The 21,523-nt window shown below is 36.2% G+C and overlaps 1 protein-coding gene across 2 annotated transcripts in view; it reads left to right on the forward strand.

Moving 5' to 3' along the window:
• The window catches only part of UPF2 (UPF2 regulator of nonsense mediated mRNA decay), a gene marked incomplete at its 3' end in the record, with an annotated part of 99,801 nt that overhangs the window by 18,611 nt on the left and 59,667 nt on the right, over positions 1–21,523 (forward strand). For both annotated transcript variants that reach the window (XM_081230096.1, XM_081230097.1), the window contains exons 4-8: positions 1,382–1,542; positions 10,315–10,512; positions 11,195–11,344; positions 12,606–12,709; positions 17,487–17,572. In XM_081230096.1, the coding sequence (XP_081086222.1) occupies positions 1,382–1,542; positions 10,315–10,512; positions 11,195–11,344; positions 12,606–12,709; positions 17,487–17,572 (699 nt within the window). The remainder of the gene's footprint in view (positions 1–1,381; positions 1,543–10,314; positions 10,513–11,194; positions 11,345–12,605; positions 12,710–17,486; positions 17,573–21,523) is intronic.

Genomic DNA, 21,523 nt, shown 5'->3' on the forward strand with positions numbered 1-21,523 from the left:
TTTTGCCTGTAAAGTTAGTCTGAAATATATGTTTGAAGAGAGAAAGAAACTTCTTTAATGACAGTGTTGTTAGAGGAATACTTTTTAGCCTGGATTATTATGGTTAAACTATCTTGGCATTTTACTTATCTATTTGTAGAACGATATTGTCTAATGTGTATTTAAATCACAAGAAAGTGAGTGAAAAATTCTCACTTTAGATCCTAATAGGCCAGATTTGGGGAAAAAAAGAATTGGATTTAATGAATAATAATTGATCTTTGTATTGATCTATCTTGTGCTTGTAAATGGGAACTGCTATTCCTAAAAATAGAAAATGTTGATATTTGGAATATTGTAGCATTTAAACAAAAGTTCCTGTGAATAAGAATGGGATAAGATGGGAAACTTTGGAAATTGTTCCAAATAAGCAGGGATAAATAAGTGTAGGGATGGATTTTCTACTTCATTTTCTGTAACTTTTAAGGAGATAACACACAAAAAACTCTCTAACTCATTTTCTTCACTGTTCATAAGGAAACTCAAAACAAGGAGTAAAAAATACTTTTAAATATTACTTTTGAAAATGACTTAATTTTCAATTTATAATTGACTTTTTGAAATCCATATTGTATTTGTATTAAGGTTTATAAATTTCAGATGTTACACTACTACATAAATATTTAGTTATAGAAAAATTGGGTCCAGCTATAGACATTTCAACCATCTAAACTACTACAGTAAATTTTTTACTTTATGCAATTTGAAAATTTTCATTAGTTTTACATTTCTAATTATGGGTGGCTTATTAGTGAACTGTTTGCAGAGTGCAGGAGTACTTGTGTCCAATGCTCCTCAGGGCGGCCTGGCCTTGATTAAGTGGGTTTGCTCAGTTAATATTTGTTAAATGTATAAATAACGAGTGCTTGCACAGTAGCTTGAGAATTGACTACGTGGAAGATGTAGGCTTTTTCAAGATAATCTCGAATCAAATCATTGTGTGAGTTTAAAGATACTGGTTCTTTCTATAACGTGCTATTTTTGAAAACCAACTTGTATGTCTGATGGGAATATGGCTGTAACAAAATACTAAAAATTAGTGGCAGACTGTTGAATTTTATATTTCTGCAAGCATAAGTGTTAATCACACTTCATGTTTTCTGAAGAACCAGTGTGAAAATTTAATTGTTTAAAAATTTTTAATTGTTTAGGTGAATTTGACGTACAAGTTTTAATTTCAGATATGTCTTGAAAGTTAAGTATTAAAAATAAGTTGTTAAAGAAGATTGTGTTAATAAGCTTGTGTGATAAAGTCAGATTTTCTGGAACATTCCCAATGTAATAATACATGATCCCATCTATTTTGATAAGATTATCAGATTATTTCATCATTTGTTTATAGGCGTATTCTACATTCTAAAGGGGAGCTAAGCGAAGATAGACATAAACAGTATGAGGAATTTGCTATGTCTTATCAGAAGCTGCTGGCAAATTCTCAATCCTTAGCAGACCTTTTGGATGAAAATATGCCAGATCTTCCTCAAGACAAACCAACACCAGAAGGTAAGATATCCTTAAAAACAAACATTGTGATTTTTTTTAGTAGGCAGTAATCACTTATATCTTTAGTCTTCTCAGATGTGTAATATTGAAAATGGATGTTTTGAAATGTCTTTAAAATTTTTTAAATGAAGAAGTAGTATTAAGACCTAATAAGAACATTGAAAATCTGCTTGAAATGCTTCACTGAATGGAAAACGCTTTGCACTTAGAGAATAGTAATTAACTCATATGATGATACGATGAATTTCTTCAGGTTCTTTTCTTTTTTAATAATAAATTTATTTATTTAATTTTTGGCTGAATTGGGTCTTCGTTGCTGTGCTTGGGCTTTCTCTAGTTGCAGTGAGCAGGGGCTACTCTTCTTTGTGGTCTGTAGACTTCTCATCGTGTTGGCTTCTCTTGTTGTGGAGCACAGGCTCTAGGTGCGCAGCCTACAGTAGTTGCAGCACATGGGCTCAGTAGTTGTGGCTCACAAGCTCTAGAGCACAGGCTCAGTAGTTGTGGTGCACGAGCTTAGTTGCTCCGCAGCATGTGGGATCTTCCTGGACCAGGGCTCGAACCTGAGTCCCCTGCATTGGCAGCTGGATTCTTAACCACTGCCCCACCAGGGAAGTCCCTTCAGGTTCTTCTGTAATAGATATCCTTAGATTGTGTCTAACAGGGGCCTGTCTTAAATCATACTTGGAGCTACAGAAAGATTTACTTTATTTCTTGGATAGGTAATAAGGTGAATTAGACATTTGCGATACTAATATTTCTGTGCTTATTTTTATTCGTAATTTAGTTTTTTTTCTTTAAGGCTGAGATTCTACTTTATTTTATTTATTTATTTTTAACATCTTTATTGGAATATAATTGCTTTACAATGGTGTGTTAGTTTCTGCTTTATAACAAAGTGAATCAGTTATACATATACATATGTTCCCATATCTCTTCCCTCTTGCGTCTCCCTCCCTCCCACCCTCCCTATCCCACACCGCTAGGTGGTCACAAAGCACCGAGCTGATCTCCCTGTGCTATGCGGCTGCTTCCCACTAGCTATCTATTTTACATTTGGTAGTGTATTTATGTCCATGCCACTCTCTCACTTCGTCCTAGCTTCCCCTTCCCCATATCCTCAAGCCCATTTTCTAGTAAGTCTCTCTTTATTCCCGTCTTACCCCTAGGTTCTTCATGACCGTTTTTTTTTTTCTTAGATTCCATATATATGTGTTAACATATGGTATTTGTCTTTCTCTTTCTGACTTACTTCACCCTGTATGACAGACTCTAGGTCCATCCACCTCACTACAAATGACTCAATTTCGTTTCTTTTTATGGCTGAGTAATATTCCATTGTATATATGTGCCACATCTTCTTTATCCATTCATCCTATGATGGACACTTAGGTTGCTTCCATCTCCTGGCTATTGTAAATAGAGCTGCAATGAACATTTTGGTACATGACTCTTTTTGAATTATGGTTTTCTCAGGTTATATGCCCAGTAGTGGGATTGCTGGGTCATATGGTAATTCTATTTTTAGTTTTTTAAGGAACCTCCATGCTGTTCTCCATAGTGGCTGTACCAATTCACATTCCCAGCAGCAGTGCAGGAGTGTTCCCTTTTCTCCACACCCTCTCCAGCATTTATTGTTTGTAGATTTTTTGATGATGGCCATTCTGACTGGTGTGAGATGATATCTCATTGTAGTTTTGATTTGCATTTCTCTAATGATTAATGATGTTGAGCATTCTTTCATGTGTTTGTTGGCAATCTGTATATCTTCTTTGGAGAAATGTCTATTTAGGTCTTCTGCCCATTTTTGGATTGGGTTGTTTGTTTTTTTGTTATTGAGCTGCATGAGCTGCTTGTAAATTTTGGAGATTAATCCTTTGTCAGTTGCTTCATTTGCAAATATTTTCTCCCATTCTGAGGGTTGTCTTTTGGTCTTGTTTATGGTTTCCTTTGCTGTGCAAAAGCTTTTAAGTTTCATTAGGTCCCATGTGTTTATTTTTGTTTTTATTTCCATGTCTCTAGGAGGTGGGTCCAAAAGGATCTTGCTGTGATGTATGTCATAGAGTGTTCTACCTATGTTTTCCTCTAAGAGTTTGATAGTTTCTGGCCTTATATTTAGGTTCTTTAATCCATTTTGAGCTTATTTTTGTGTATGGTGTTAGGGAGCGTTCTAATCTCATACTTTTACATGTCCCTGTCCAGTTTTCCCAGCACCACTTATTGAAGAGGCTGTCCTTTCTCCACTGTACATTCCTGCCTCCTTTATCAAAGATAAGGTGACCATATGTCCGTGGGTTTATCTCTGGTTTTTCTATCCTGTTCCATTGATCTATCTTTCTGTTTTTGTGCCAGTACCATACTGTCTTGATTACTGTAGCTTTGTAGTATAGTCTGAAGCAGGGGAGCCTGATTCCTCCAGCTCCGTTTTTCTTTCTCAAGATTGCTTTGGCTATTCGGGGTCTTTTGTGTTTCCATACAAATTGTGAAATTTTTTGTTCTAGTTCTGTGAAAAATGCCAGTGGTAGCTTGATAGGGATTGCATTGAATCTGTAGATTGCTTTGGGTAGTAGAGTCATTTTCACAATGTTGATTCTTCCAATCCAAGAACATGGTATATCTCTCCATCTATTTGTATCATCTTTAATTTCTTTCATCTGTGTCTTATAGTTTTCTGCATACAGGTCTTTTGTCTCCTTAGGTAGGTTTATTCCTAGGTATTTTATTCTTTTTGTTGCAGTGGTAAATGGGAGTGTTTTCTTAATTTCACTTTCAGATTTTTCATCATTAGTGTATAGGAATGCCAGAGATTTCTGTGCATTAATTTTGTATCCTGCTACTTTACCAAATTCATTGATTAGCTCTAGTAGTTTTCTGATAGCATCTTTAGGATTCTCTATGTAGAGTATCGTGTCATCTGCAAACACTGACAGCTTTACTTCTTTTCCCATTTGGATTCCTTTTATTTCCTTTTCTTCTCTGATTGCTGTGGCTAAAACTTCCAAAACTATGTTGAATAATAGTGGTGAGAGTGGGCAACCTTATCTTGTTCCTGATCTTAGTGGAAATGCTTTCAGTTTTTCACGATTGAGGACGATGTTGGCTGTGGGTTTGTCATATATGGCCTTTATTATGTTGAGGAAAGTTCCCTCTATGCCTACTTTCTGCAGGGTTTTTATCATAAATGGGTGTTGAATTTTGTCGAAAGCTTTCTCTGCACCTATTGAGATGATCATATGGTTTTTCTCCTTCAATTTGTTAACATGGTGTATCACATTGACTGATTTGCGTATATTGAAGAATCCTTGCATTCCTGGAATAAACCCCACTTGATCATGGTGTATGATCCTTTTAATGTGCTGTTGGATTCTGTTTGCTAGTATTTTGTTGAGGATTTTTGCATCTATGTTCATCAGTGATATTGGCCTGTAGTTTTCTTTCTTTGTGACATCTTTGTCTGGTTTTGGTATCAGGGTGATGGTGGCCTCGTATAATGAGTTTGGGAGTGTTCCTCCCTCTGCTATATTTTGGAAGAGTTTCAGAAGGATAGGTGTTAGCTCTTCTCTAAATGTTTGATAGAATTTGCCTGTGAAGCCATCTGGTCCTGGGCTTTTGTTTGATGGAAGATTTTTAAATCACAGTTTCAATTACAGTGCTTGTGATTGGTCTGTTCATATTTTCTATTTCTTCGTGATTCAGTCTTGGCAGGTTGTGCATTTCTAAGAATTTGTCCATTTCTTCCAGGTTGTCCATTTTATTGGCATAGAGTTGCTTGTAGTAATCTCTCATGATCTTTTGTATTTCTGCAGTGTCAGTTGTTACTTCTCCTTTTTCATTTCTAATTCTGTTGATTTGAGTCTTCTCCCTTTTTTTTCTTGATGAGTCTGGCTAATGCTTATCAATTTTGTTTATCTTCTCAAAGAACCAGCTTTTAGTTTTATTGATCTTTGCTATCGTTTCCTTCATTTCTTTTTCATTTATTTCTGGTCTGATCTTTATGATTTCTTTCCTTCTGCTAACTGGGTTGTTTTTGTTCTTCTTCCTCTATTGCTTTAGGTGCAAGGTTAGGTTGTCTATTCGAGTTGTTTCCTGTTTCTTAAGGTAGGATTGTATTGCTATAAACTTCCCTCTTAGAATTGCTTTTGCTGCATCCCATAGGTTTTGGGTCATCATGTCTCCATTGTCATTTGTTTCTAGGTATTTTTTGATTTCCTCTTTGATTTCTTCAGTGATCACTTTGTTATTAAGTAGTGTATTGTTTAGCCTCCATGTGTTCACAGATCTCTTCCTGTAATTGACATCTAGTCTCATAGCATTGTGGTCAGAAAAGATACTTGATACAATTTCAGTTTTCTTAAATTTACGGAGGCTTGATTTGTGACCCAAGATATGATCTATCCTGGAGAATGTTCCATGAGCACTTGAGAAAAATGTGTATTCTGTTGTTTTTGGATGGAATGTCCTATAAATATCAATTAAGTCCATCTTGTTTAATGTATCATTTAAAGCTTGTGTTTCCTTATTTATTTTCATTTTGGATGATCTGTCCATTGGTGAAAGTGGGGTGTTAAAGTCCCCTACTATGAATGTGTTACTGTCGATTTCCCGTTTTATGGCTGTTAGTATTTGCCTTATGTATTCAGGTGCTCCTATGTTGGGTGCATAAATATTTACAATTGTTATATCTTCTTCTTGGATTGATCCCTTGATCATTATGTAGTGTCCTTCTTTGTCTCTTGTAATAGTCTTTATTTTAAAGTCTGTTTTGTCTTATATGAGAATTGCTACTCTAGCTTTCATTTGATTTCCATTTGCATGGAATATCTTTTTCCGTCCCCTCACTTTCAGTCTGTATGTGTCCCTAGGTCTGAAGTGGGTCTCTTGTAGACAGCATATATATGGGTCTTATTTTTGTATCTGTTCCGCCAGTCTGTGTCTTTTGGTGGAAGCATTTAATCCATTTACATTTAAGGTAGTTATTGATATGTATGTTCCTATTCCCATTTTCTTAATTCTTTTGGGTTTGTTATTAGGTCTTTTCCTTCTCTTGTGTTTCTTGCCTAGAGAAGTTCCTTTACCATTTGTTGTAAAGCTGGTTTGGTGGTGCTGAACTCTCTCAGCTTTTGCTTGTCTGTAAACGTTTTAATTTCTCCATCAAAGCTGAATGAGATCCTTGCTGGGTAGAGTAATCTTGGTTGTAGGGTTTTCTCTTTCATCACTTTAAAATATGTCCTGCCACTCCCTTCTGGCTTGCAGAGTTTCTGCTGAAAGATCAGCTGTTAACCTTATGGGGATTCCCTTGTGTGTTATTTGTTGTTTTTCCCTTGCTGCTTTTAATATGTTTTCTTTGTATTTAATTTTTGATAGTTTGATTAATATGTGTCTTGGCGTGTTTCTCCTTGGATTTATCCTGTATGGGACTCTCTGTGCTTCCTGGACTTGATTAACTATTTCCTTTCCCATATTAGGGAAGTTTTCAACTATAATCTCTTCAAATATTTTCTCAGTCCCTTTCTTTTTCTCTTCTTCTTCTGGGGCCCATATAATTCGAATGTTGGTGCGTTTAATGTTGTCCCAGAGGTCTCTGAGACTGTCCTCAATTCTTTTCATTCTTTTTTCTTTATTCTGCTCTGCAGCAGTTATTTCCACTATTTTATCTTCCAGGTCACTTATCCATTCTTCTGCCTCAGTTATTCTGCTATTGATCCCTTCTAGAGTATTTTTAATTTCATTTATTGTGTTGTTCATCATTGCTTGTTTCCTCTTTAGTACTTCTAGGTCCTTGTTAAATGTTTCTTGCATTTTGTCTATTCTATTTCCAAGATTTTGGATCATCTTTACTATCATCATTCTGAATCCTTTTTCAGGTAGACTGCCTATTTCCTCTTCATTTGTTAGGTCTGGTGGGTTTTTATCTTGCTCATTCATCTACTGTGTGTTTTTATGTCTTCTCATTTTGCTTATCTTACTGTGTTTGGGGTCTCCTTTTTGCAGGCTGCATGTTCTTAGTTCCCGTTGTTTTTGGTGTCTGTTCCCAGTGGCTAAGGTTGGTTCAGTGGGTTGTGTAGGCTTCCTGGTGGAGGGGACTAGTGCCTGTGTTCTGGTGGATGAGGCTGGATCTTGTCTTTTGGTGGGCAGGTCCACGTCTGGTGGTGTGTTTTGAGGTGTCTGTGGCCTTATGATTTTAGGCAGCCTCTCTGCTTATGGGTGGGGTTGTGTTCCTGTCTTGCTAGTTGTTTGGTATAAGGTGTGCAGCACTGTAGCTTGCTGGTCATTGAGTGAAGTTGGGTGTTGGTGTTGAGATGGAGATCTCTGGGAGATTTTAGCCATTTGATATTTCGTGGCGCTGGGAGGTTTCTTGTGGACCAGTGTCCTGAAGTTGGCTCTCCCACGTCAGAGGCACAGCACTGACTCCTGGTTACAGCACCAAGAGCCATTCATCCACAAGCCTGCTAGTGTTGGAGGGTCTCCTGCAGAGGTGGGGTGTGGCTGTGGCTCACCGTGGGGACTAGGACACTGGCAGCAGAAGTTCTGGGAGGTACTCATTGGCGTGAGCCATCCCAGAGTCTGCCATTAGCCCCACCAAAGAGCCCAGGTAGGCTTCAGTGTTGGGTTGCCTCAGGCCAAACAACTAAGCTAATTTAGTTGTTTTGAATGGTATATTATCTTAAATTGTTACTTAGAACTAAAGCCTACTTTGCAGTTTTATAAGATAAATTGTTTATCATTTTGTAAGATGAGTTACTTTCCATATTATTTTGAAGGTGTTTTAAACTTCCTTTTTGGTAAGGCTACTAATATACTATTCTAACATATCACAACAACTACTTGAAAAATTACTTTTGGTAGATAAATGTTAATACATTATTAATCTTAAAACTGTCTGAAGATCCTATTTACTTAAAAATCTTAAGAGTGAAATATTTATAAAGTGTCCTTTTATAATACAAGAAGGTATTTTGTATTTTACATCCTCAATAAGAAAATACCCATTGTATACTGTGAATACATTTATGGTCCTTCCTTGGTATATGCAGGGTATTGGTTCCAGGACCTCCAACGATGCTCAAGTCCCTCATATAAAATGGCTTAGTATTTGCATATAACCTGCACACATCCTTCCGTATACTTTAAATCATCGTGTAGATTACTTATAATACCTAATACAGTGTAAATGTAAATGCTGTGTAACAAAGTTGACAAAGTTCTGCCATCAGTTTTATTTTTTATTTAAAATAAATTTACTTATTTATTTATTTATTCATTTTTGGCTGCGTTGGGTCTTTGTTGCTACACGCGGGCTTTCTGGTTGCGGGGAGCGGGAGCTACTTTTAGTTGCGGTGCACGGGCTTCTCGTTGTGGTGGCTTCTCTTGTTGCGGAGCACAGACTCTAGGCACGTTGGCTTCAGTAGTTGTGGCACGTGGGCTCAGTAGTTGTGGCTCGCAGGCTCCAGAGCGCAGGCTTAGTAGTTGTGGCACACAGGCTTAGTTGCTCCGCAGCATGTGGGATCTTCCTGGACCAGGGCTCGAACCCATGTCTCCTGCATTAGCAGGCGGATTCTTAACCACTGCGCCACCAGGGATGTCCCTTTCAGGATTTTTTGTTTTGTTTTGTTTTGTTTTGTTTTAAATTCTGGTTTCTGCTCTGTTAGATTCTTTTTTAAAAAATTAATTAATTAATTGATTAATTTTTGGCTGCATTGGGTCTTCGTTGCTGCTCGTGGGCTTTTCTCTAGTTGCAGTGAGTGGGGGCTACTCTTCCTTGCGGTGCGTGGGCTTCTCATTGCCGTGGCTTCTCTTGTTACAGAGCATGGGCTCTAGGTGCACGGGTTTCAGTAGTTGTGGCATATGGGCTTTAGACGCATGCTCAGTAGTTGTGGCGCACGGACTTAGTTGCTCTGCGGCATGTGGGATCTTCCCGGACCAGGGCTCGAACTCTTGTCTCCTGCATTGGCAGGAGGATTCTTAACCCCTGCACCACCAGGGAACCCCTCAGGGTGAATTTTAATCTGCAGGATCATTTTCTAGTTTGGAGAGATGTACAGTGAGGATAGATAAAATCATGAATGGTCTCATGATCATGAAGTAGGAAATTAGTTACTTTTAAGGTTCTGAGTTTAAGAAAGTGTAGTTGTATGTAAGGTAGACTCTGTGTGTGTGTGTTTGTGTGTGTTATACATGGTTTTCCACTCTCTACTGAAATATCTATGTATTTCCTCATCATTCCTTCCCTTCCTTTCCAGTTATTTATCAATTGACCATTTATGGCAATCTGTCTTATACCAAGTAAATACCAAAAGGAGGGTTGCTTCTTAAGGGTTTATGGTAAGATACCAAAAGGAGTGTTGCTTCTTAAGGGTTCATGGTCAGATAAACCATAAACTTGTGATGATAATTATGATATAAATGGTACAGAGGGTTGCGAATCTTAAAAAAATGCTTCATAGGGGAGGTGGGACTTTAAGCTGGATGTTTAGGAATGACCAGGCTTATGTATTTCTTATATTGGTTTTAAGTTTTATGAAGGTGGGCCTAATATATCAAATGGCTACTTAATCTCATATCAGTTGCTTAAAACATTTAAGAGAAAAGCATCTTTATCCTACGCTTTCCTCTTGTCTGTCCTGGTTTAGAGCTTTACTTAAAACACAGTTTGTGATTTTCTGGTAAAGATGGTTACATGGACAGTCCAGAGTGCTTGTGGATTGAAGAAGTGTCTGTTAATCAAAACATTCAAGGTTTATTGGTTTTAATTCCTTGTGATTTATTTTATTGTAGAGCATGGGCCTGGAATTGATATATTTACACCTGGTAAACCTGGAGAATATGACTTGGAAGGTGGTATATGGGAAGACGAAGATGCTCGGAATTTTTATGAGAACCTCATTGATTTGAAAGCTTTTGTTCCAGCCATCTTGTTTAAAGATAATGAAAAAAGTTGTCAGAATAAAGAGTCCAACAAGGATGATTACAAAGGTAAATGGTGGAGGACAAATTTTTTTATATTAAAGTGCTATAAAGATTAGTTTCAAAATAATATTTGTAAAAATTTTTTTTATTTACTGGTTTTGTAATACGAACATTGAGTCACTGGATTAAATGAATGACAGAATAATATGGACATCTTAATTAATTTGAGTCCACTTTATCTCATCAGCTTTATCTTCCCCTCATCTTTACCACAGATCCTCATGCCATGTATGTCTCCATCCATCAATTCATCAATCCATCAATCCATCCATATGTTCATTTCTTCAGTGAACAGATGGCATACACAATCAAAAAAGTTATGGTCTTTGTTCTCAATGAGCATAATGTATTAAAAAAAATCTGAATATATCAAATTTCTTGCCAGGTATAAATGTAGATTCTAAGACAAACGATGCAGATTTTGTGAGTCTTTTTTTTTTTTTTTTTTTTTTTGCGGTACACGGGCCTCTCACTGTTGTGGCCTCTCCCGTTGTGGAGCACAGGCTCCGGATGCACAGGCTCAGCGGCCATGGCTCAGCCACTCCGCGGCATGAACCCGTGTCCCCTGCATCGGCAGGCGGACTCTCAACCACTGCGCCACCAGGGAAGCCCAAGTCTTTGTGTTTTTTGCAGCAGGTTTTCAATATGACTTTTAATTCAGAGGTACTGATTCTTTGATTTCAAACAGAGGCAAAGGAACCTAAGGATAATAAGGAGGTATCAAGTCCTGATGATTTGGAGCTTGAGTTGGAGAACCTAGAGATTAATGATGACACTTTGGAGCTAGAGGGTGGAGATGAAGCTGAAGATCTTACAAAGAAACTTCTTGATGAGCAAGGTAAACAATATTGCCAAAAATTTTAATTTTTGACTAGTTGTTTTTTTGTTTTTTAAACGTCTTTTTTATTTTACTTATTTTTGGCCACACTGTGCAACTTGTGGGATGTTAGTTCCCTGACCAGCGATTGAACCCGGGCCCTCGGCAGTGAGAGCACGGAGTCCTAAACACTGGACCGCCGGGGAATTCCCAAGTTTTGATTAGTGTTTCTACACAAAGCCCTTGCCTGAGTATATGGGTCTTTACTCTTTTATTCCTTGTTTTCCTGTTGTTTCTAGGCCATCACTTTTTTGGAATTTGATTTGAAACAGAAATACTACATGTCCTATATTATGTGACTACAAACTTTAGTGATAATCTGAATCTTAATAGATATTTCTTACACTTCTCTACTTGCTAGCATTGTCCTTAATGTATTCTAATTCTGATATAATCTTTACAGTCTTAACATAAGTGTATTTGAAAGTTGAGAGATAAAAAGACAATTAGTATATCAGTTCATCTGTGGTAATTTTATCTTTATAATTGAGTAATGTTTTATATTTAGTAATAAAAATAGCACATTGTTAATTATTTCCTGAATACTTCCCATCAAGTTTCTTTATTAGTTAGGATTCTTCATTAGAAAGATGCCTTCTGTCAGTATTGCCTGTCTCTCTATGGGCTTCATTGTTTCCTACTGCAGATTCTGTTTATCCATGTCATGAAGGGAGGGAGGCATGGCTGGAGGCTACCCTTGGCTCAAACCAGTTAGTGACATCAGAAGAAAAGAGGGCTTGTCTCCCACTGTCTGTGTATAAGCCTCATGGAAGGACTTGGCTAGTCCTGTGGCCGAGAGGAGTGGTGGTGTCTGTGCTTGGACAGCACCCTTCCCCATCAGAATCCCATGGATTGCCTTCGAGGGCAAGCGATGATCATACTGTTAATTGAAGACATGGGAGAAGGGATGCATGACAGATAAAAATAGAAGATCTACTATAAAACTACATGCAACTTATTACGTATCATGTAAATGACTTTTCATGTAAAAGTTTGCCTTTTTACAGTTGATATCTGAAAGACAGTAGTGATTTAGGGTTATGATTCTAAAGATACCCACACTTTCTAGGGTAATATCTCAAAAAATGCTTCATTTTTTCATGAGTAAGAAAAGTGCTCTAGATTATCTATGCCCCAGATAACTTCTTACTCGATGTTTTTATTCTTATATTGTCTATGTATATATAGTTTTAAACCTGTTTAAAAATGAATTTCATATTAGAACAAGAGGATGAAGAAGCCAGCACTGGATCTCATCTCAAGCTCATAGTAGATGCTTTTCTCCAGCAATTGCCCAACTGTGTCAACCGTGATCTGATAGACAAGGTATGATTGCCTCTGGGTGACTTTACTCAAGCATGTAGACCTTGTAGGATAGCTCGAATTAGGAACGTCTATGGTTTTTGGACTGTTGTGGCTGTAGAATGAACCATTTCTTCAAATGGAATCTAATATGGGAATTCAAAATAAACACATACAGTGGTAGCCAATTTGTAGATGCTGTGTTTGGGGGTGGAACTGTCTCTAGAATCCTGTTAGCTTGATACCTCTCCCCTTCACATAGGGATTCCTCAGTGTGGGAAATACTGTGTTAGACCAGAAGTTCTTAAAGTATGCTCTGTAGATTCCTGGTGTCTTCTGAGGCACTTTCAGGGCGTCTGTAAGGTCAAAACTCTTTCCATACTAATACTAGGATCTTTTTTCCCCCACTTTTTCACTGTTTTTGACATTTGCAAAAGTGGTGATGGGTAAAGCTGCTGGCATTTTAACATGAATCAAGCCGCATGGGTAGCAGACTGTACTAGTAGCCACTGCTGTGCATTATCAATTAAAAGAACAATGCTACTTTCACTTAAGAATCTCTTTGATGAATCCATAAAAATTGGAGTAATTTTGTTTCATTTCAGTCTTCGAGTACACTTCCTTTTAACTTGATAAAATAAGAAGGATATATACTGTCTCAAGGTTGCCTCGAGAAAAGGTTGCCTCAATCATTTGTGTGATTGAGTTGCAAGCTAAACTAGTTGCTTTTTACATAGAATACCGTTTTTACTTGAAAGAACTGATGGACGAATTGTGGTTATTCAGACGTGGGTGTTTAGCAGACATTTTTCTAACATGAACCCGTGAGCCTCTCACTTCAAGGGAAACAGTTAAAAGTATTTATTGCCAGTGGACAAATTTGAGTTTCCAGCAAAAATTAGAATTTTGGAAAACTTATGTTCACCACCATAAGCTTGACATCTTCCCAGTTCTTTTCTGAAGAGGCTTTATTGGTGAAACTTTCCTGATAAGATGAGTGGTGATGTTAAGTAATGTAATTTAAAAACACTGTGTAAGTGTTCGGAAGATCTGCGTAGCTCAGTGAACCACTGTTCTGAATTACCAGTACATAAGGTCAACAAAATCTTGATTGGATATTAAAAATTCACTCAGTGCAAGATAGACCAATGGATTTTAATCTAGCAGAGCATGAGAAGTTGATTGATAGATACAGTTTCAGATTTCACATTGCAACTGACGGTGAAGAAACTACCACTTGTCAAGTTTTGGTGAAGTATCAAAGAATATCTATAATTACTGAAAACAATATTAAAATATGCCTCCCTTTCCAGCTACATATATGTGTGAAACTGGAGTTTCTTTTTTCTTTTTTAATAAACTTATTTATTTATTTTTGGCTGTGTTGGGTCTTTGTTGCTGCGTGCAGGCTTTCACTAGTTGCAGCACGTGGGCTTGTTGCAGAGCACAGGCTCCAGGTGCTCAGGCTTCAGTAGTTGCAGCATGTGGGCTCAGTAGTTGTGGTGCACGGGCTTAACTGCTCCACCGCATGTGGGATCCTCCCGGACCAGGGTTTAAACCCGTGTCCCCTGCATTGGCAGGCGAATTCTTAACCACTGCACCACCAGAGAAGTCCCTGGAGTTTCTTCATATACTTCATCCAAAACAACATGTCACAACAGATTGAGTGCATAAATAGATACGAGAATCTATAGATATGAGAATCCAAGGTATCTTCTAGAAGAACACCACTCTTCTGTCACTAAATTTTTTTTCATTAAAAAAAATTTCCAAAAAATGTTAACTAATAGATTTATTGGTATTTTTATGTGAATTAATATTTTGAAAATTTCTCAGTTTTAACTTCTAAAACAGTAACTGCTGATAAACATATTAACCCACAAAAACAAAGTTCTTTCAGGTCCTTAATAATTTTTAAGAGTGTAGAAGACTTTTGAGACCCAAAGTTTGAAAATCATTGCTTTAAATCATTTTTAAGTCAAGGTGTAATGTAATCTTTTATCCTTTTTTCTCCCCATAATGCATTGAGGGTTCCCTATAGAGTACTACAGACATCAAGTTGTTTTTTGACTTTCAGCTTGTTTAGCTCTTCTACAAATAATTTAGATGTGTTTCAGTAACTATTCATATAATCAAATAGGCTTGAAAAAAATTCCAAATTGGCTAATCACCTCTTGGAGTAATTAGATCAATGTACAGTTTTCAAAAACTTAGTAATTACAACATTTATGTCTGTTTTCTGAAGAGATAGTCTCTTTTTTTCTTTCATTTGTAGAATATAGCGGAGACTACCTTTTAAACAACTGCTTATTTTCCTAAGGTTGGGATATGATTGAATTTTTCCCCTGCTAAATTTTCATATATTCACTGGATATCAGCAGGATGAGACATACCTTGACATGCCTGCCACACACTTGCAGCCATTTTGAGTGCTATCCTGAAAGTTGAGTGGGAAGATCTCATGTGAATCTGTATTGGAAAGTATCCTGCAGTGCCCAGCTCAGTAATGACCATATGTCAAATTCTGGGTTAGCTCTTGGAGGTTCAGATGGAAAATAGGAGGTTACCCTGCCCTGTTGCACCCCAGTGGGTTCCTCCTGGGAGTCAGCTTCCTCATGAAAGGAATTTTTTCCATCTATATTGGCAGAAGTCCAAATGGGTTAAGAGGGAAACGTAGTTGGGAAATAGAAAAATCTAAGAATTCTTTTGAATTCAATACTTACGTAACAATATATAACCCGAAGTGAAGATTTCTTTTAGGTGACTTCTGCAGGTAATGTCATTCATGGTGATGCTTATTTCTGCATGCATTTGATGATCAGAAGAGTTTATTTTTACTTAAAAAAATAAAAAATGATTGTTGAACTGTCTTTCATTTACTTAACAACGTTTTGAAACAAGTTTTCAAAAACTGCTTGTTGAGTTGTCAGGCAGCACTTGTAACCCGGGCAGACAGACACCACCCCAGTGATTCCTTTGCTTTCGTTTCTCCCCAAAGGGCAGGGCTGGTTAAATCTAAGAATTAATATACATGTGAAGCTTTTTTTTTCTTTTTAATTTCCTCAAATTTATTAATTCTGGCAGTTTTCATGTAGTCTTTTATTCATTTATTCTACATATTTATTGAGCCACCACTATGTGTACCAGGCATTTACATGTTTTACGAACTCCTAATCTTTGCATAGTTTTGAGCATTGTAGTTTTCTTCCATCTAACTGGCCTTTGATTATTGTGGTAGGAAAAGTGTTTATTGCCCTTTAAAGGATAATGTTCTAAAATAGTTATTGAAGTACATCTTATTTTTTGTTTCCTAATTGATGTTGAAACATAGGCCATTATTAGCCATTAAAATTTTTTCTTTATATTTTTCAAAAAATGTTGATTTGAGGGGTATGTGTGTGTGTGTGAAGTTTTCCAGTGTTGACCAATTTTCTTTTCTGAGTACATGACCTTTGGGATTTTTATTATACTGGTCTAGAATTTTTCAGTGTTTCATATGGGTGAATTACTTGAAGGAACTTTAGTATATTTTCAGCTTTTCTCTTTGTTATTCTAATTAGCTGTAAGAAGCTTTAATGTTATAAAATATAAACTTTAATAAAATTTATTATACTCCCTTTACAAGCAGAAGAAAAAATTTACATTGGTTTTACTTTTGACTAATAGTGACAGTTTCAATCTTGGTGAATACTTTCAATGTGAGTTAGTTTCCTGGGTTTGAATCTAATCACCATTAGCTGTGTCATTTTTTTTCAGCAAAAGTTTTAATCAAATGGGAGGTGTTTCAGTGAGTGTATTGTTGAGGAGTTGAACCCCTTTGTAGGGAAATCTGAGGATCTTTGTTACCTGATCCTCAAATCTACCTAAAGATTGGGATTAATGATAAAATAATCATGTGAACCTATGGAAGGAAAATACTTGAGATACCCAAAAGGATATTTGATAATAGTTTTTTTTCTTTGTAAAGTATAACTTAAACTTGTTATTTTCTTAAACCATGTATATTGAAAATCTTTGATAATGTTTAAAAAATATATATACCTGTATTTAAAAAATACCAACTACTCATAGTTTTTTTTTCTAATGGCTTCCCGGAACATACACTTCTCATAGCTTTTCTTCTACACTTATATTAGATGTTAGACATATTGATGAAATATTGAACACATTTTCATTATTAAAATATAGAATAGTGGATTGCTGTACTAAATAATAATTATGGGTATTTATTGTAGTCCTATGATGTGGTTTCTTTAGTTTGTTATCAGATCTGATTGTTGACAGTAAACATTTTTACTCAGTGTTGAAGCACTTTTACATGTTTCTGGGGATAATCTGTGTCTTTGTCTCATACGTAGTTGGTCTTTATTCTTTTTTGGTTATCCTTATTAGCATTAGTAATTTTCTTGGTTCCTGGCTTCTTGTTACTTTGTACATTTTACCAGAAAACTTTCCTGATATTAACATTGATTTATGAGATCAAAAGCATGGATTGCACATTTCATATAGTTATTGGCCAAACATGTCATGGTGGGTCTTCAATCTACTCACTTGAAGTTCTGTTTCTAACACTAGGTTGCAATTAAAAAGTTTATGAAACATATATTTTGAGATATATAAGGAGAGAGGAGTTTAAGCTTAGTGATCTTTAAAGTTTGGGATATGCTTATAATACTAGTGTCTTAAAACCATTGTGAAATGTTTAGGAACTATTAGAAATCCATTGTAGCATGCAGGGTTTCTGCTTTCAGTAGCTAAATGGAGATTTTTTAAAGAAAAAAGTTTGCTTTTTCTCCTATAGGCAGCAATGGATTTTTGCATGAACATGAACACAAAAGCAAATAGGAAGAAGCTGGTCCGGGCACTCTTTATAGTTCCCAGACAAAGGTAGGTAAAAAAAAAAAAAAAAAAAAGTAATTTCTTAGTGTTTTTACCCTGCAATGATGATTGTAAGGTCTAAGTTCTTGTTTATTTATCTCTTAGAAAATATCCCTTGTCAACAGAACTTTTTATCATTGTTGTTAGCATATTTTCTAGAACTTCTCATTGATTTTTGTTCATGAGCTCTAGTGGGATGCTTTCCTGTTATTTTGAGAGAAAAAATTTAAGAATTATAGGAACTTAAATAACTTAATCATTGCTAGAAGCAACTTGTTTACACTTTTGCCTCTGAGGAGAAAAAATAATAAATGGTATATCTTTTTTTGGAGAGTTTTTATTTTGTGGAAAGCTCGGACTAAATTGATTGTATCTAATTTTTAAGAGTTGTGTTTAAATGAAAAATTTCAAGTTTTTTTTTGTAATTATGCTAGTTTGGACTTGGAAGTCACATTAGTGATTATGTTGCTGGTAATTCAAGAAATTAGAATAATGCTGGTAGAGAATTCTAATGCTCTAACTTACACTAAATTAAAACCCCTACTTCACCCGCATATTTTAGGACCACAACAGGTCATAGATTGTTGACCTTAGGAACCTGGAGGAGATCCATTTCTGTTTATTCAACAGTGAATAATTAAAGGATTTTGTTAACTATTATCATGATTACATACATCATAGCTAAGATAGATACTTTCCCCAGAAGATACGGATTCTGAGGGATTTCACTAAAGATTTCTTAAGCACAATTTTAATTTGGTTCATTCATTGGTCTCTTAAATGGTAACATTTCGCAGTGAAACCAAATCACTACTTTTTTCCTTTATATTGGTTTTTATCTCCTGTCAGCAGCATTAATGAGCATTTGTTTTTTCATTTTAGTGGGACAAGGGAGATGGAATGTGCTAATATAGTGAGTAGATAATTCAGAATTATCTAATTGAGAAAATCATAGATGAATTATTTTTATTATGTAAAATTATATACTGCATTTCATCAAATCAGAGGTGCCATCAGTTATGAGGTGCATGATTATTTCATGTACAACTAAGAAAGAAAAGAATATTGCCAGGTACTTTTAAGCCTTTGATTGTGAGACACATTCTACTTTCAAACTCAAAATTTCAAACTCAAATATTTTTTTCCTTAATATTTTGGACCAGTTTTTAAAATTGATTCTTTTCTTTACCTATACAGTGGAGTGTTTACTTTCATAGTTTTCTTTTCATCTGTTTATTTGAATGAAGAAACGTAGTAACAGTTATCTGTACTCTAGCATAGAATGATCCAAATTTAGCAAAAATAAAAGGCTTTGTTAACAAAAGAAAATATGCAGTAATATTAAATAGTTAACTTATAAGAGAACATCTTGTCTCCCTTTATCCCCATTCCTTCCCACTCCCCCACCCCAGAGAAAACTCCTGAAAAACTATATACTATTACTTGGTTTTGTGCCAGTTACATCCTTTATAACTGGATTTATCTGCTTAGCTCAGCGGTTAGCTGCAAATTAGAAGTAGTTGGAATCTGCTAGAAACAGACTTGAAAGTAGTAGGAAGTGACAATTATGGTTTGAGAGGAGAGAAAAAAATAAAGATACAAGTACTTAAAATGTATATCCTTTTGGAGCTATGAGGAAGAGACCACATAGTCTTATTATATACCTGAAATATATAAATATAATAATTTAGGTTTCTTATATTCAGCCTGAGTGATCAGGAAAGGTTAAATTATGTTCTAAAATTTATTCATTAACTAAGGGTCTACTCTATACTGTGATTAGTGCTGGAGATACAGTGGTGAACAAGACAGGTTCAAAGAGAATTCTAAGTGCAGTTGACAGGAAGAATCCCAGCATGCTTTGAAGTATATAACACGGGGAACTGATTGACTTAGTCTCGGCAGTAAGAGAAGGCTGCCTGGAGCAGCCAAGACCTGAGAAAGGAATGAGCTAGGTGAGGGATGGATGAGGAGAGGGAACGTAGAAAGCATTTCTGATACAGGCAACAGAACCAGAGACAGGAAAGGTCATGCATCAAACTGCTGAAAAAACCTGTTTCTTGGTTTCCCTGGACATTGTTTTCTAGACTAAGCTGCAGCAGGGAGGCCACGTTACTTCTTTATCCTCAGCACTGAGCACAATGCCTCACAGACAGAAGGTGATAAAATTATGTAACCTGGTATTTACAATGCCCTTTCTCATCTAGCCCCTTTTCAACTTCTTCAGTCGTCACTCTAGCCACTCTTCTTGGAAAATCCTGATCTGTAATGATTTCCTGAATACCCTTTGTTCTCTGCTTCCAAGCCTCTGCTTTCTACTCTATCTGGGATATCCTGTATTTTTCCACTGAAAAATCTCCAGTCTTGAACTCTTAGCGTAAGCATTATCTTCTCTGAACAACCATCTTTATTTCCCTTACGTATATATAGGTGCTCTTTAATAGACTTTCGACTTAATGTCTTCATACATACAAAGAATTCAGCACATTACATTAGGCATATTGGGTCAGTGTTGGTTTGCGCCTATACCCCTATGAAACTGTAAAAATATGGGCCCTTTAAAAGAGGGCTAGATCTTTTCATTTTGAACATCTACAACATCAAGTGTAGTGTCTGATACACAGTAAGGGCTTGAAAATATTTGATGAATTAATATTGGTCATAGGCAAATTTAAAATTTTATTTAAAAAATAAGTAATGCATTCACAAGACTCAGAACACTGAAGTATAAAACATTGTGCTGAAAAGTATCTTTCCTATCCTTGTCTCCCCATCTACCCAATTCCTACTCCTCCCAGTAGGAAACCGCTGTCTTGATTCTTGAATCTTTCCAAAGTTTCTTTTGCATGTGCAAGAACATGCAAACATTCTTATATTTACTGTTTTTTTACACAAGGGCAACTTCTTTTTTTTTTTTTTTTTTTTTTAAATATAATAGTGTTTATTTTTACTTGTTGACAGTTTGCTTTATTTATTTATTTATTTTTGGCTGTGTTGGGTCTTCGTTTCTGTGCGAGGGCTTTCTCTAGTTGTGGAGAGCGGGGGCCACTCTTCATCGCGGTGCACGTGCCTCTCACTATCGCGGCCTCTCTTGTTGCGGAACACAGGCTCCAGACGCGCAGGCTCAGTAATTTTGGCTCACGGGCCCAGTTGCTCCGCGGCATGTGGGATCTTCCCAGACCGGGGCACGAACCCGTGTCCCCTGCATCGGCAGGCAGACTCTCAACCACTGCGCCACCAGGGAAGCCCAGGGCAACTTCTTATACCTATTGTACTGAACTTTACTGTTTTCACTTAACAGTATATCTTGGAAATCTTTTCATGTCTATACATAAAGATTTCTCTTGTTCTTTTTAAAGCTGCAGTGTTTCTTTTTATGAATGTACTGTATTTAACCACTTTGGACTTCCAGTCTTTGCCATTACAAACAACCCTGTATTTGTATAATACCTTTCCTTTCTTCTTCCTCCTCTTCATTATGTTAGCTAGTGGTTTATTCATTTTAGTTTTTCACACATACACACACACACACACACACACACACACAAAACCCAGCCTCTAGATTATCTATGTATTTATTCTACTGTTTTATTGTTTTCTTACTCATTATTTTTGAATTTTATCTTTATTTTCTTCTTTTTTGGTTTCTTTAATTCATTTTGTTCCTTATTTGGCATTTATATTATATATTGCTGTCCTCTGACCCTGGTTTTAGCTGTATCTCTTAGTTCTGACGTGTGGTGATTTCTATTTTTATGTTTTCTGGAAATTCTCCAATTTCAGTTTGTTTTTACATTGTTACCTAAGGAGATATTTGAGAGAGTTGAAATTTCCAGGTAGTGGGACTTTTTTGTTTTGTTTTCTGGCTTGGTTAATAATTCATATTTTTATTGCACTGTGATTAGAGAATACTGTGTTACTTGTGCTTTATGGAGTTTTTTGAAATTTTCTTGTGGCCTA

Source organism: Mesoplodon bidens (assembly GCF_964165515.1).
Source record: "Mesoplodon bidens genome assembly, chromosome: 3".
NCBI lineage: Eukaryota > Metazoa > Chordata > Mammalia > Artiodactyla > Ziphiidae > Mesoplodon > Mesoplodon bidens.